Here is a 15,061-nt window from a genome sequence, read left to right on the forward strand (position 1 = left end):
ATTAAGTGACATCTATCGTTAATATAGGGAAGTTTTATAAAATCAAACTTCTATAAATGTTATGAGCTCGAAGTAAAATTAAGAGATGGAGTTTCGCTATACGTGTTACCTATGTGATTAACAGGTACCATTTTTACATTAATATATTACATGAATAATAGTCTTCAGTATATATAATGAACCCTATGAACGTTGACATTTAATTGAGTGTAGTGTCTAATTAGGAATTAAGATTCAGTGTTTGTACTCGTAGCACAAACTCACGATTCAATCAGCAATTTGTGCATATTTGTGATTTTTTGCCAAATGATGACATCTATCGGCGAGTGCAAACCTTATCTTACAGCATAAAACACATTTTATATTTTTTCATTTTTTTGTGGTTGCAATGTAATTTAACTTCCTATATGATACAAAGAAAAATAATAATAATTATTATTTTTTCTCAAAAATATTACGACTAGGGTCTAATACATCTTTGAAGAAAAAAAATTCAAGACATTTATTTTATATAGTATGTTTATCGAAACTAAGATTTGCGTACACTTTATAAATAAGAGAATAGAGGAATTTGAAATATCAATGCCTTGTAAAATAAAACATAATTTTTTAATGAAGGTAAGAAGAAACGTATTTGATGGAATTAAACCAATGATCAAAGCCTTTTTATTTTCGTATATTTAATTTATTTGCCTATACTTTTCGTTCGCCCGAAAATTCTTTGAAATCATGCTGAAAAGAAATAAATACCTTTGAACTATCAAAATGGAATTAGGCATTTTGTTACTGTCTACGAAATTCGTGTATCAAAGAATTCCTTAGAGATCTCACTTGCCTTATTTGAATGATTTTCTTATAGAAGAAGCAGGAGGCTCACTTAATGTTAGATGACGTTGATGTCACAATACGAGAATTGACCCTCAGTTGAATTGGCGTGGAGATACTTTGACCATGCACAGAGTTGGAGAATAAGACTAGCAACCATAGTAAAGACCTTATGGCACTACAAATATTTATGTTATTGGTTAGCTCATAAATACAAATTTGCAGTTTAAAGACAGGGCTCATACCTGATTGTAGAACCACCAGTTTCGTATCATTTCTTTAGAATCTTTTGGTAATAACTTTAAGTATTCAGGTGCGTTGTCATTTATCTGAATATTATTAAAGTTTTTCTGGAATTGAGAATAACAAACCATACGTTTATTTTTGATTATAAAAAAAATGCAGTAAGGGAATAAAATAAGAGGTGTTGCGCGTATTTTAGACTGTGTTCTTGTGCACACAATTATTTCTTTCGCATTCGAGATTATGCCGCATCGTCGCCGAGCCGCAGCGGTCCCATTTTGTTATGCGTTGGCATAGGTGCTACATTTTTCTTCGGCTACCTTATTATTTACAAACCCATAAAAATAAATAAATAATATAAAAATGATAATATTCTTTACAATACTGTTTGAACAGTAAAATTGTTGAATGCTTTGATTTAGCTGAGAAATCTTAATTTCTACTGTTCTTAGAAAAATATAAATATTTTATGACCAAGTTTTTTGTAGTGATCTTTTGTTTTACTTAAATATTATGTATGGGGCTAGTTGCCTGAGCGTGCGTCGCCAATCGGTCGTATGTTCGAATCATGGCTGTGCACCAATGAACTCGGTGCACAGTTGTTATGTATACTTACACATATGGTGAAATAACTCATCGCCAGAATACCTTATATCTAAATACCGGCGCGTAGAAGGCACATGGCTAAGCACTTAATTGTCTATTAAAAAAATAATATACAACAAACATAGATCTGTGTTCGAGAGTTAAGGTTGTATCGCCACTTTTTATATAGGAATACTCTGTGTCTTTGGAGACACTATTGGCAATTATATTATGTATTAATTAATAAATTACATGAGATTTAATCCAGTTCTTCTCGGTTACTCTACCTTCAGATTCTATTACTTTTTGTGTTGTGTTTATCTCTTCTATTGAAATATTTTCCGCTGATGATGAATGTAACATATCTTCTTGCTTATTTCTGAGTATGACATTGTCTTTATTTATGTCTCGCAAAGTGAACAAGTACTGAAAGTTATTTTTTTTTATTATACATATTTATTTTAGGACTCTGAGTAGCAGAGGCCTATTGTAAGTCCAACATATACTTTATTTATGGTGGAAAAGCATTTCCTCAGACGTATAAAACTACTAATATACAAAAGTAATACGCCACGAAATGGCTACGGGATGGACATGAATAAATAATAATTCTATTTATTTGCCCCACAAATATCGCTAAAGCTTCAAATAATATTTACTTCTCGATTATTGATTAACTTTGTAAGAATAGGGCGTAAAGAAGGATGGAATGCGCTTATTATATGGGTAGTATTTGGAGTGCATGATACACAGAACAAGCAACAACATCCATGAGTGTGTACCTTCCTAACATAATCGACGCCTTAAAGATTTTAGAAGACAAAGCTTACACAGCCGTTAATACAAGACTTGACACGGACATGGCCCATTTTTTACATAAATTTCTAACTATAAAGCAACTCATATTGTGAGTGGAAGGGCGGAATCTGGGCATGACTTGGTAATTAAATGGGTGAGTACGAGACCGAACCAAGTGAAGAAATGGTGGCGAATGAAACGCTGTTTGGTTAAATAAGGCCTCTGGTATTTTAAAAGCTGGGGAGTTTAAAGTAATGGGCTTAGAGCGAATAGAGCATTCTAATACTGCTTATAAAAAATTGATCTCCACTTTCACCACTCTAACCCCTATTTCATTGACATATGTATATCTAAAATCTATAAAGTACTTATGGCTCTTAAACAAGAAACCTTTGTGGTCCCAATTTAATTAATATATCACGAAAGACTATACATGCGATTAAATTAGATTATATACATTACCACTAATTCATGGCTCATAACTAACACAATTGTTGTTTGGTACCTACAGAGTTTACTTGATCTAAGTACAAATTTGTCTTTATTTGTTACAGATATTTACGGAATACAACGCTTAAACATTCTATTATATTTTAATTAAATAAGAAAAAGCTAATTTAGGTATACATAACGAAACCTACCTTTGAATGTACAGGAACAAATCTAAAACATTTAGTTAATGTACATGTTTAATCAGATATATCTTATGGTATAAGTAGTAGTAACCAATAAGTAAAATTAACTATTAGATATTAACGTAATTGAATTTATACTGTTTTTTACAAGACAGTTTTTGGTTTCCATAAATCGGACCTACCTACGAGAATACGTAAGTCATAATAGTGTTTAAAAAATTCTTCATAACTCAATTTTCTATTCCCATACAACAAAATTAATGATTTTAATAAAAAAATAAAATACCTTTTTAGCCTTCCATCATGACCCTAAAATTAAAATGATAATATTATGTTAAAATATAATCCACATATTCGCATAAATTTGAATGAAACTGCATTTAAATTAAATGCTTACAATGGTATGGTAATCATTCTAAAATATTCTAATTGGTCACAGAGATTTGTACAGTGTTAATTAGCGTTTCAATTATTTATTTTCACATATTTTTACCTACAACAAAAGTGTGAACCCCAATCTATAAACGCACTAATTTATGGTGTTTTGTTAACTGTACATATAAAAATACATTTATTCAGCTTAGATGCGTCTTGGCGCATGCTTATGAATGTCAAAAACGTTTTAAAAATTCGCGAGACGCAAAGAGCAAGACTACGCCACCCGTTCGCTACTACCAGGACGCCTTGTTGTTTATTGTAATGTAGAGGGTAAAACTTGCTGAGTTTTACTCTCTACATTACAATTATTCAAAGGAAAATGTCATAAACCACAACGTCATTAAAGTTACATAAGTGAAAAAATTAAAAAATCTGTTCTATTTACCACGTTCACCATTACACACATATTCACAACACTTCAAAAATAACAAAATAAATAGATAATATAAATAAATTGCCAGCAATTTTTAAATTCTAGGTAATCATTAACTGTGTAGTAAACCTAAACCTAAACCTTTACACATTAATGTTTTTTAACATGTTCAAAACATAGAAGTAAGGAAAAAATACCTTGTAATACTTTGAATCATTCCAGCGCCATTTTTTGTGATTTCTGTAAAACAATTATTTCCTTATGACTTCAATACACTGTATAAGATGAAGTGATCACAGGTGTTATACACTTTTGCTAGCCGTAACATACAATTACTTAATCGAGTAAAAACTTACCACGGTGTGGCTACAAAAAACAACTGCATAAAATATGTATGAATTACCATGGTACAAGTTCAGGCGGTACCAGGAAACATTCAAATTTCGTGACTGTACCCAGATTGCACCTGATTTGAATTACATTTGAGAATTGTTTAATACTACGTGGACTTTGCTTTGCCTATCTTCCAGCTTGTCCCGTATACAAAGAGAATTGAAGGAGATTGACAAACTCAATCGTTAGTCTGAGTTAATTAAGTTTTCCTATCAGAAATAATTTTTCTCTCAATACAACAATTATGCGGAAAAGTTGGAACTTTATTCGGTTATTTATTTAATGACTACCACTTTGAAAATACAACAGAAAATGTGATGGTGGAACATTAATTTACAAGTAACTACTACAAATTCAATTATGACTGATTATGTCGTAGATGTATTTACAAGATTATCCTATCCCACTGAGGTAAAATAATTAATGATCTGTTAGACACTAGGCTAACTTACTCCACAGTATAGTTAGCCTAGTGTCTTCAGCGTGCGAGGGTCGCAGGTTCGATCCCTGGCTGTGCACCAATGGACTTTCTTTCTATTGACACTTGCCTTAGACTCAAAAAGTCGACGGCGTGCGTCATGCACAGAAGGTTGATTACGATTATTGGATTAACCAATAATCATGAAACAGATACATAAATCTGAGGCCCAGACCTAAAAAGGTTGTAGCGCCATTGATTTTATTTTATACTTACTCCACATTACTCAGATAGTTTTTCGGTATTTCGTTTCTATTCTGAAAACAAAACTGTCATAATTATTACGCATTTTATTTTTTTATAATATTTTTGTCACATACAGACCTCATTTTTCACCACAGCTATAATTATCTTTGTGTTTCTGAAATTATCATTTTGTATTCATTTTAAAAATGATGTACATTGTTATATAATATCATTACTGTTGTGATTGATTATGCGATGAAAGATTACAATCAGTGTTGACCTGGTTCTAATCTTTCATGGCTGCGCGCGTCGTAGGTTTGATTCTCGGCTGCACCAATGGACTTTCTATCTATTGAGACTCGCTCATACAGGTAAAGAAAATATCTTGAGGAAATGAGACCTTAGACCCAAAATGTCAACGGCGTGTGTCAAGCGCGAAGACTGATTACATACTTGCGTATTAGAAAAAAAACATATGACGGATACAGAAATCTGAGGCCCAGACTAGAATAGTGACTGCACCACTAAGTTTTCATATATCGAAACCCGCTAATTCCTGTACAGTAGGTTAGGTAGGTAAGGGTCTTCTAGGAAAATAATTTAACAAAATAGTGACTAACTATAAAACTATATTTCGTAGGCTAATAAAAGTTGAAGATTTGTTAATTAATCATCAATCATATTAAAAATAATTTTAACAAGTAATTTAAATATTAATTTCTAATTACCCTTTATGCCTGAAGTTCAACTCTGCAAGTGCTTTCTTTAATTGCTTTTTGAAATCTTTATTGTCCTGAAATTATGTTGTAATTGCTTCTGTTGATTAATTTTTCTATCTTAAAATAATATTTGATTGTATCGCTGGTTAATAATTTTATCGAAATCTATAATATTTAAGCTAAATAAAAATGAAAATCAGTATGACTTAAAATAATAAAAGCTATGCTTTTGAATCTTCGATTCGTCCATATTCCACCAACAGTCAATACAGACTGATGTTCATACTTATTACTTTCTGAAAACTAAACAAAAGTTAGGGATAGTTTAATAACTTCAACTTGAATCTTGAATTTATATTTCATAATTAGTAGTTCAACATATTTAGTCTCAGTATTTGTTACACCTTTTCTATACAACATCCATGTTATGAAACATCAATATTTTATAATAAGTATCTAATAAGTTGAATTTATTTTTCCTAACATAAGATGCCTTAATATCATAAATACATTATGATATTAAGGCACGCAGTGTTGTTCTTGTGGCGTTCAGGGTGCGATACATGAGATCGTAGGTTCCACACCCGGCTGTGAATCAATAGACTACATGTCTATATGCGCCTTTAACACTACTTCGTATAGTGTAGTCGGTATGCCTGAGACTCAAAAATCGACGGCCTTTGTTAAACATAGAAGGATGATCACCTAATTGCCTATTAGAAAAAAACACGTGATCACGAAACAGAGCCCGATTTGACACAGGATGCTGTAGTGCTTCTGCTTTTCTTTTTTTATATTAAGGCATTATTTATTAAGGTTACACATAAAGTTTGTAACATACCAAATCTAAAATGGTCGACGCTACTTTGAACCTGTAAATATAACTTTTAAAGTAAACGTAAACGAAATAAAAGTATTGATGTTTGAATCGTTCATACTCAGTCTGTCGCTCCTTTTGTTTATTCGGTAAAACCTGTAATTATTGTATTTTGTAAGCAAAATATACTGTTTTTTAATTACCAAGTGGTTTTCTAACGGGTTTTTAGAGGACCAGATGTAATTCCCGGTAATATAAATGTCGACAAACTATTTAAAACTAGACCAATTGAACCCAAGACAGATTCACATTTCAAATAAATTTAAATTATTTAACCTAACCAAATTCAACGCGATCTCCGGCATGCCACAATCTAACGTTTCTGATATATAGGAGTCGCACTTAGGTCCAAGTTACTCCATAGTAAGACACGCCCATTGCTAAAGGGAAGTTCTTTTAACGATATAACGAGTATACAATGGTTTTCAGTCTATTTAATATTCTTTCCTTTTAAGATTGAGTTTCCAATGTATGCACATCCAGTTCGAGTTGCGGGAGATTGCAGATTTTCTCACGTCCTTGTTTGAAAATCTCAGTTGTTTCAGTAATTGCATCTATAAATATACTAGATGTATTTACTGTAACACAAGTTTCATTGTTCGAAAACAGAAGAATACTTCATTACAGATTTATATAAAAAGAAGCGATATAAATTGACGAATCTTATTCCTAGTTTGTAACATTCTTATTCTTCCAAAGCATGCTAAGTTAAAGATACTATACATAAACGATATTAAAATTACCATAACATAATCAGAAGGTGATCTTCGAAAGCCTGAATAAAGGACGCGTTCGTTTTTGGAGTCGTATCTGTAATAAATGCGTAATTTGTTACTGGGTTTTGATTTAACATCTATTTTAAAACTAAACAAATATTTAATTGCATAAAATGAGTTACTCAGTTTTTATTGTTTAATACGTGGCGTCTTACTATCAACAATACTTAAATCTTAAATTAAACAAAAAAATTAACTCATAATTTGCAAACATAACAAGAATTGTATTTAAATTAATTTTTACTGATATTGAATATTCGAATCAGGACTTGCTAAATAGTCTCTACTGAAATTTAAATTTAAACACTAGAATAACCATTAAAAGTTAAAAGTCTGCGCTGTTGTTTTACCATGATAAGTAAAATATTAAAGATAAAGTTAGTGTAAGATTCGGCTTATAATAACGTTTAGTTAGCTAAAATTTTATGAATATTCTATTCGACTTTATAATGAAAGACATTAACTTCGTTTATTTTTTCTGCTTCATAATTATATGAAACGTGAAATGTAGCCTTATAAATATAATTGTACGAGCCAAGGCTGTACATTTTACTCAATCAGGGTTTTTTAATTTTTTTAAGCGTGGCGATTACCGAAATCGTCAGAGTTACGTCCCAAGAGTCAGTCACGCCAGTCAGAGGGTCACTCTTCAACAGTTACATTACATTCTTTCGTTTCATATCAATTAACTAAAACACGGGAGTTACGCCCCGACAGTGTAGCCAGACGTAGTCGCTCTCTGCAACTCTGCATTCTTTCGTTACATATCTAATCAGACATTATCGTCATTTAATACATATTCGAATATAAGAACTCATTCTGTATGCGAATGAGAATTCTCGACAAGAACAGGTTTCTTGCATCGGCTATCTATGGCGCGTCAATGGTTCAATTGGTTTATGACGTTTTACGAGCAATTTTATTGGTTTGATTGTTATAATGTTATAGTTTGTATATATATATATATAAATATGTCACCGTTTAAATATATTCGATGTCCGGGACAAAAAACTGTGTACAGTGTGTGTTTCCACCACACCAACTTCCTTTATATTAAGATAATTTATACAATAAATAATAATAATATCAATTAACATTTTACTATTTCGCTTATATTCTGCAGTTGAACGTATGTGGTCAATATAGAATAAACCCAAAATTCTCTATTATTTCAAGAACCCCGATGACCTAGGAACCGTACAATGATAAAACATATTATTATTAGGTGCGAGTACTAAATTTGAATACAACTTATTAAACAGATATAAACGCGGCTTTTAGTAACCGTAGGCAGTGGAGTTGGCTGCAAATTTGCGTTTATAAACAACTAACAATCATTTTATAAACTATCGATCCAATCCATAATTTATTTATCCATTTATAAGCTAAAGTCGTACGCTACGATAGCTATGTTGCTGTCCTTACATCTGGTTCAAACCGAATAGTTTACCAATTCAATAAAACGAAAAAAGAGGACGATTGCGCTAAAGCTTATATTTCCTGTGTATGTTTGACGGGGCTGGATCACTGGCGAATTCAAATAGATATTTTACACTATTTATTGCATTAAAAAAACGTGTTAATTTTTTAAGAAAATTATTAAATATTAAAATATAGTTGTAGTCAGGCATTTTGGAATACGTTCTTTGAGGAATTATGATTACTACATTCGTATACCGGATTGGAGGGACCTCAAAGATAAAGGCAACAAATTGTAATCAGAATACTCGTAAGGACAGAAGCTAAATTACAAAGGAATAATCTTGTTTGCAATCGCAATTTACACTGCGGGCCTATTTGTATTGTTTGGGACATTAATAATGTCGTGATGTTTAGCTTTAAAGTTACAGCCATTGGAAAACTTACTATTGGTTATTGAATGGCGCTTAAATTACATGAGAAATTGATAATTTTAAACATAACGATTTTAACATAAGTGAATAGTATGGGCGCTAATTGTTATTTTTATTTAATAATGTCGTCTGAGAAACTTGTTCATTTCCAGCCCAGCAACTTAAGTATAAAAAAAGTAAACAAAGTCGTGTTTAAAGGCTAGCCCTGTGGTTGTGTTGCCTTATTTAATTGTGAAACTACTAAGTTACCTAATAACTATTTTTATGGCGCAAGAAACTGTTCTTTAAACGGTGAAGTAAAACACCAACGTTCAACGTACACCCATGATGAGTCAGAGTCATAAGGCAAATTATGTAGATGCCGACATAAAAATTAACAACCTGACCTTATTCCCAAATTGTCAATATTCCCATATACTCCAGACCCGTCTTCCAATTCTCTATGCGGAAACTTTACAGCTGACTTAAGCATGCCAAGCGAAGGACGAATAAGGGTGTGCCCGGGAAGGATCGATTCCGCTTCGGGGAGGTGGTTGGGTTGAGACGGTACACCAACTATATTTGAAACTTCTCTAGGGTCTAACGGGTAGAAACTAGACCTACGCTGTAAGGAAATAGGAGCAGTTTTTAATAATATAGAAATGTGGAATATTTTTTGCTGACATTGGACTTAGACTAAACTCCATACTTTACATAAATGCAAAACACATTTTGATCCATTTTAACATGTTAATCGAATTCAATATTCATAAACAAATAACATAATTAGAATAGTAGAATTCTGGTAGGTATTAAAATTTTTGACTTTAAAGCGAGTCAGAAGTCAGACGCAAGATTTTAGTAATAAAAAGTTAAACTAATGCAAAAATACATTCGAATAATCAAGCGGCCACAATGAAAGATCTTTATGTTGAAAATAAAGTTTTATCACGGTCCAACCTCACGTGCACCTGATAGGCTATTAATTTTTATATATGGTGAAAGCGAACGAAAGGATTTTATAAGAGTTATTGAGTAGAACCTGCCAATTGCGAAAATCGTATTGCTTCAAAATACTCATATTAAACGATTCGCAAACTAAATTATAAAATCTTGTAATAATTCTCCTTCAAAGGAATATTTTATTTATACGACTATATTTACTTTACGCTAAAACTTTCATAAATAGTATTATAAGCAGAAATCGCAGTAGATGGTTTCGATCCTATAAAAGAAAGGCCTCAGTATGTCACGGGCTCATTCCCGACAAAAAAAATCTTTTAAGGTAAATTTAGTGTGATTTTGAGGATACCGTATTTTCTTAGTTTGTTGAATAAATAACTTCTTATGTTATTTCGAGTTGTTTTTTTATTTGATTATCACGTCTGGTTCCTAAAAGTATTTATTCATATATTACGGGAAGCAAGAGTAATATGGATTCAATAGCTATTTGTTTGATTTTGTTTAAGGGCACTTTTCGTTTTCACAGCAGTGCGCGCACTAGTGACAAAGTTGTCACTCTCAGCATTGTTAGTTTGCATTTCCTTTTCGTCCTCTTTCACAAAGTGGAAAAGAGACCAGCTCTATGGTAAAATACTGAAAGATTACTGTGACATTCATTTGAAAATTAAAGCATGGGAAGAGAACATAGCGTAGGACTTTCAGCTTAGTAGCTGTGACTTCAAAGGGGGTTAAACAGTATTCTTTTCGTAATTTTTTTTCTTCCGAGTCTGATGAGTTCACAGACAACGAGCGTCTCATCGAAATCCATATGGGCAAATGACGCTTTGATTTCAAAAAAGTTTTGTCACTGTCATCCTTAGTTAGCGTACTCCACTTTAGAAACACGACGTGAGAATACCAAATACTAATGTTACGGTTACAAAAGCAACCCGTGGCGCTTAGCCTAATCGGATAATAATTGTCAAAAGTCATGCAACTAACACCACGTAGTGGTGAAACAAAATGATAATTCTCAATATTGTTATTATACATAGTACATGTACTATGGTGAATAATGTTCATGAACATTATGACGGTAGATGGCGTGAAACTATAATTCAATATTAACTTGTAGTTTGCGTGCTATTATTGTCCGAATGAGTTTTTTAATAACGTATTATTAGTATTATTTATTTATTCCACATCATTATTGTATCTTAACGTTACTACTAATTGGATAGAACGAGAAATTAATACCCACACTGATTATCCTACATAAAAGACATTAGAAAATATATTTCTATACCTAAACCTTATTACTAACTATTGAAAGTACAAGTGCTCCCCACAGACTAAAAGTTTTATTATATCATTGATCTTGCATAGACCCACAAAGTAGTTGTTTCTTTATATATAACTAGATGTCGCAAGTAGTACTATTTTGATACATATTTAACACTAACAATATAGCAAGCAACTCTTGCGAACTCAGCCAGTGTACAAAAACAAATCTACCTCAATAGAAATTTTGTTTACTATTTGTATTGCTGGCGTGTGTGGCGCTTCGTTAACCAAGTTCAGAAGCCTCAGGTTTCTATTTGTTACCCGTAGACCCAGTATCTCCATTATATCCAGATTATAAACCCGACCCGTAATAACCTTAAATAAAAACACTGACACAGCTGCTAGCTCTCTCCTCAGGTGTACTTCAGATCTGTTACTGCGTACCTGAATAACTTGGGTATTTAAACTCTAGATTTAATAACCAATTTATTCACATTCTAGGGTTGAAAGTTATTTAAAATTTGCAAATAAAGCTTATTAGTAATTGAAAACTTACATATCCTAATGCGTTGTTTCCTCCATTACTAACTGCGCGTGCATTCTAAAAACACATTGTTAATGTTATAACAGCTAATATTCTTAATATGTAATGGAAATTTTATATTAAGGTTTAGTGACAGACTTGTTGTGGTTGTGTCCTCTTTACCCCGAGATCGCGCGTTCTTACCGCAGCTGTTAACCAATTGATTTCACATTCTATGCGACTTTTACCAGCCAATTGTGCTAGTTATATTTTAGCTACTATACGTTTATTAAGCTTTATACGCATCTTTAGTTTTGGATTAAAATTTATAATTTTTCACCTTACAAAGAGCGCGCTGGAGCACTTTGACTTTATTTATCAGAAGTACCAATTTCTTTTTTCCGGATTATTACGTTGTAGTTTGTTTAATGTTTAATTTCAGTTTTCTTTTTTTATCTATGTATATAGCTGTAAGATTACTTAAAAATAAATAAAATAATAAAAATGAATATTGTTTTATGTTACGGTCTTGTCTTCAAAAACTTTAAAAAAAACAATGGCTCTACAACCTGTTTAGGTCTGGGCCTCAGATTTCTGTATCTGTTTCATGATTATTTGTTAATCGAATAAGCAAGTAGGTGATCAACCTTCTCTGCCTGATGCACGCCGTCGACTTTTTGGGTCCTTGGAAATCCGTCCGTCCGTGAGGAAATCACGATGTTTTCCTTCACCGTTCGAGCTAATGTTAAATGCGCACATAGAAAGAAAATCCATTGGTGCACAGCCGGGGATCAAACCTACTACCTCACGGATGAGAGTCGCACGCTGTAGCCACTAGGCCAACACTGCTCAAAAACTTTTAGCAACTCATAAAACTTGATTTATCCTATCAACAATAACAGTTAAACTTACGGCAATGTGTTCCAACTGCGTTTGCAAACTGACTCCTCCACATTGATAAATACACTGATGTACATGTAAGTATTAAAATAATATTTTAAAGTATAACACGTTCTTAGTAATTCTCGCTATAAAGAGATTCACGTCGCCATCATTTTTTCTTAGATAAAATAGGCGAAGATACTTTTTGCACTTCGAACAACAATTTGAAATAATTATTTATGAACACAACTTATGTTCAGAATATTTTTTGATCCAGGGTCGGTACTTTTTGACACCCAACATCGATAGAAATTACGTAAACAATGTAAATGTATGTTGTGTGTTTTAATCACGTCATCACAAATTTTTGTTAACAGCGCTACCTATGGATGTGGATTACATCGAAAATGGCATCGCTAATAAACTTGAATGAAAAAAAATATTTCTCTAATATACTTTTGATCGTTGGAAAATATAAGCAATAAAGGCAGACAATACTTACAGAAATTAGGAGGATAATTTCGATTGCTTCCATTTTATGCCTCCATAGTTTTCGCAAGACCCTTGGTTGGCAATCAAAGTTTTCTTATTAAATTTGATTGGTTAAAATAATTAACAAGTTGCGCCCATGAAATTGGGTTTCCATTAATTCCTACAAATTTTAAATTAGAATTTTGAATAATCGTACTAAAAATGTATTTTCCTTTCATTTAAGAGGTTGAAGTGTTAAACTTTAAGTACTTAAATCTCTCCTGATCTAGTGTTATAATATAATCATAAGTCCAAAAAAATATAATTGCAATAAAGCAAAAGTTAATTTTTTTTTTAACTTACATATGTATTACGAAAGTGTAATGTCCTTATTACACAGTATTGTCTTTTGTTAACATAGCTTTTACACATTTAAAGAAAACACTTTTTTACCGGATTGAAGCTATGTATCATTATAAACTTATAATTATTTTACATAAATTTTTCCGACGTTTCGCGTGTTTTACAACGTGCGTGGTCACGGAGACGGAAGACATAAGGCATTAAATGTCAAAAACTATCACAGCTGTAGAGAAAGTTATATTATCTGCATTTATTTCCCCGGAGTTGATATCGACTAAAAGATGATGGGTTTTTGCAGAAATGACTCACAGTGTCTTCTATTTTCGCGGATTGTTTGTCTTGTTACTTGTTTGTAACAGTTAACAATGTTAATTAACATAGATATCCTTTGACGGTTTTCTACTAACCACCTAGAGACTATTATTTCTCTTCTTATTTTCCATATATTTGTACTTTCAGATTTTTAAACCTAATTTTTCTATTTATTAACGATTGTGAGTCGTCCAATAAGATATTTATAACATTTTGCCGTATTTATATTAAATATAGAAACAACGAATTGTACAGTTTAAAAAGTATTAATATAATATGAAAATTTTAATCACGAGGTACAAGTATTAATGTAAGCAGTTACAACAACCCTTTGTTTTTACGTGATAGCAAAACATTTATCTAAAACCTATCTAAAGATATATCACACTGTTCACAATAAATTGCTGAAAAGCACTCGTTTTTTTTTGTAAATAATACGTGCGCGTAATAAGTGATTGAAGTTTTACTTAGGCATATCTCTGCATTGATATAAATAGGATATATAAAATCAAAGCGTTGAAAGTGGGTCATTCAATGGTGACATGCAACGTGGAAGCAAACCCACAGCCAATCGAGACAGGTGCGGCTAAATGGATCGGACAAAGAGCTCTAAAACGCGTATTTTGTTTTGATGCATTGTAATATGTACTCACATATATCACACATCGACAAGTTATTTTAAAACAACAAACATTACAAGAACAATTCATGGTGCAATTTACCTACATTAAATTGTAAGGACTCAGTGTGGAGTAAGGAATTGTTAATACGTTCTTTTCAGCTATGTTGCCCATAGGATTGCTTGCATTCGCTCTAATTGTTTATCATATGACTGTGTACTACCCAGGAAACGTAACGTTAAAACACTAAAATTATTACAATGTATCAAATAGTAGTGTGTATAATTCGGCGACAAAAATGTCTTTGCACCGAATGGAAAATGACTATAGTTGACTACAAAGTAAGAATACTTCGTTAGGTTACACACGGTTAGCATATAATTTTAAAACTTTTATTTACTTATTTGACTTTTATTACATGCGCTCTATTTTATTTCATATATACCACTTCTTAAAATATGACATAAAGCTAAATTTTGCTTGATTGCATGTTTAGTTTATCGCCC

General features: G+C 32.0%; 1 protein-coding gene across 7 annotated transcripts; it reads right to left on the bottom strand.

The window, feature by feature from the left end:
• Positions 1-638: 638 nt before the first annotated feature.
• Positions 639-13,474, bottom strand: LOC123708886. 7 transcript variants are annotated; one of them, XR_006753667.1, is made up of 16 exons: positions 13,292-13,473; positions 12,820-12,873; positions 11,941-11,985; positions 9,566-9,783; positions 7,294-7,360; positions 6,612-6,646; positions 6,515-6,545; positions 5,683-5,747; positions 5,093-5,129; positions 4,985-5,037; positions 4,095-4,137; positions 3,373-3,395; positions 3,093-3,114; positions 1,941-2,079; positions 1,071-1,175; positions 639-732 (listed from the first exon to the last, which is right to left on the bottom strand). XR_006753667.1 is itself a non-coding variant. In XM_045659878.1 (16 exons), exons 1-16 carry the CDS (start codon positions 13,322-13,324, stop codon positions 694-696), a joined length of 1,044 nt encoding a protein of 347 aa, XP_045515834.1. In that variant the 5' UTR covers positions 13,325-13,467; the 3' UTR covers positions 639-693. The 7 variants fall into 7 exon arrangements, 6 of the variants coding, with proteins under 6 accessions (XP_045515834.1, XP_045515836.1, XP_045515838.1 ...); XM_045659878.1 differs by having other exon boundaries at positions 1,906-2,079; positions 13,292-13,467; XM_045659880.1 differs by having other exon boundaries at positions 1,906-2,079; positions 4,985-5,025; positions 13,292-13,460.
• Positions 13,475-15,061: the final 1,587 nt, after the last annotated feature.

Source organism: Pieris brassicae, chromosome 4 (assembly GCF_905147105.1).
Source record: "Pieris brassicae chromosome 4, ilPieBrab1.1, whole genome shotgun sequence".
Lineage (NCBI taxonomy): Eukaryota > Metazoa > Arthropoda > Insecta > Lepidoptera > Pieridae > Pieris > Pieris brassicae.

What these genes read in the sequence shown, in the direction of transcription:
- LOC123708886 (XM_045659878.1), bottom strand. Translation starts at nt 13,324, where the DNA reads ATGGAAGCAATCGAAATTATCCTCCTAATTTCT. An exon ending in AAATTATCCTCCTAATTTCT is followed by an intron (nt 12,874 to 13,291) that starts GTAAGTATTGTC and finishes CATGTACATCAG; the next exon opens with TGTATTTATCAATGTGGAGG. An exon ending in TTGTTCCTGTACATTCAAAG is followed by an intron (nt 2,080 to 3,092) that starts GTAGGTTTCGTT and finishes AATAACTTTCAG; the next exon opens with TACTTGTTCACTTTGCGAGA.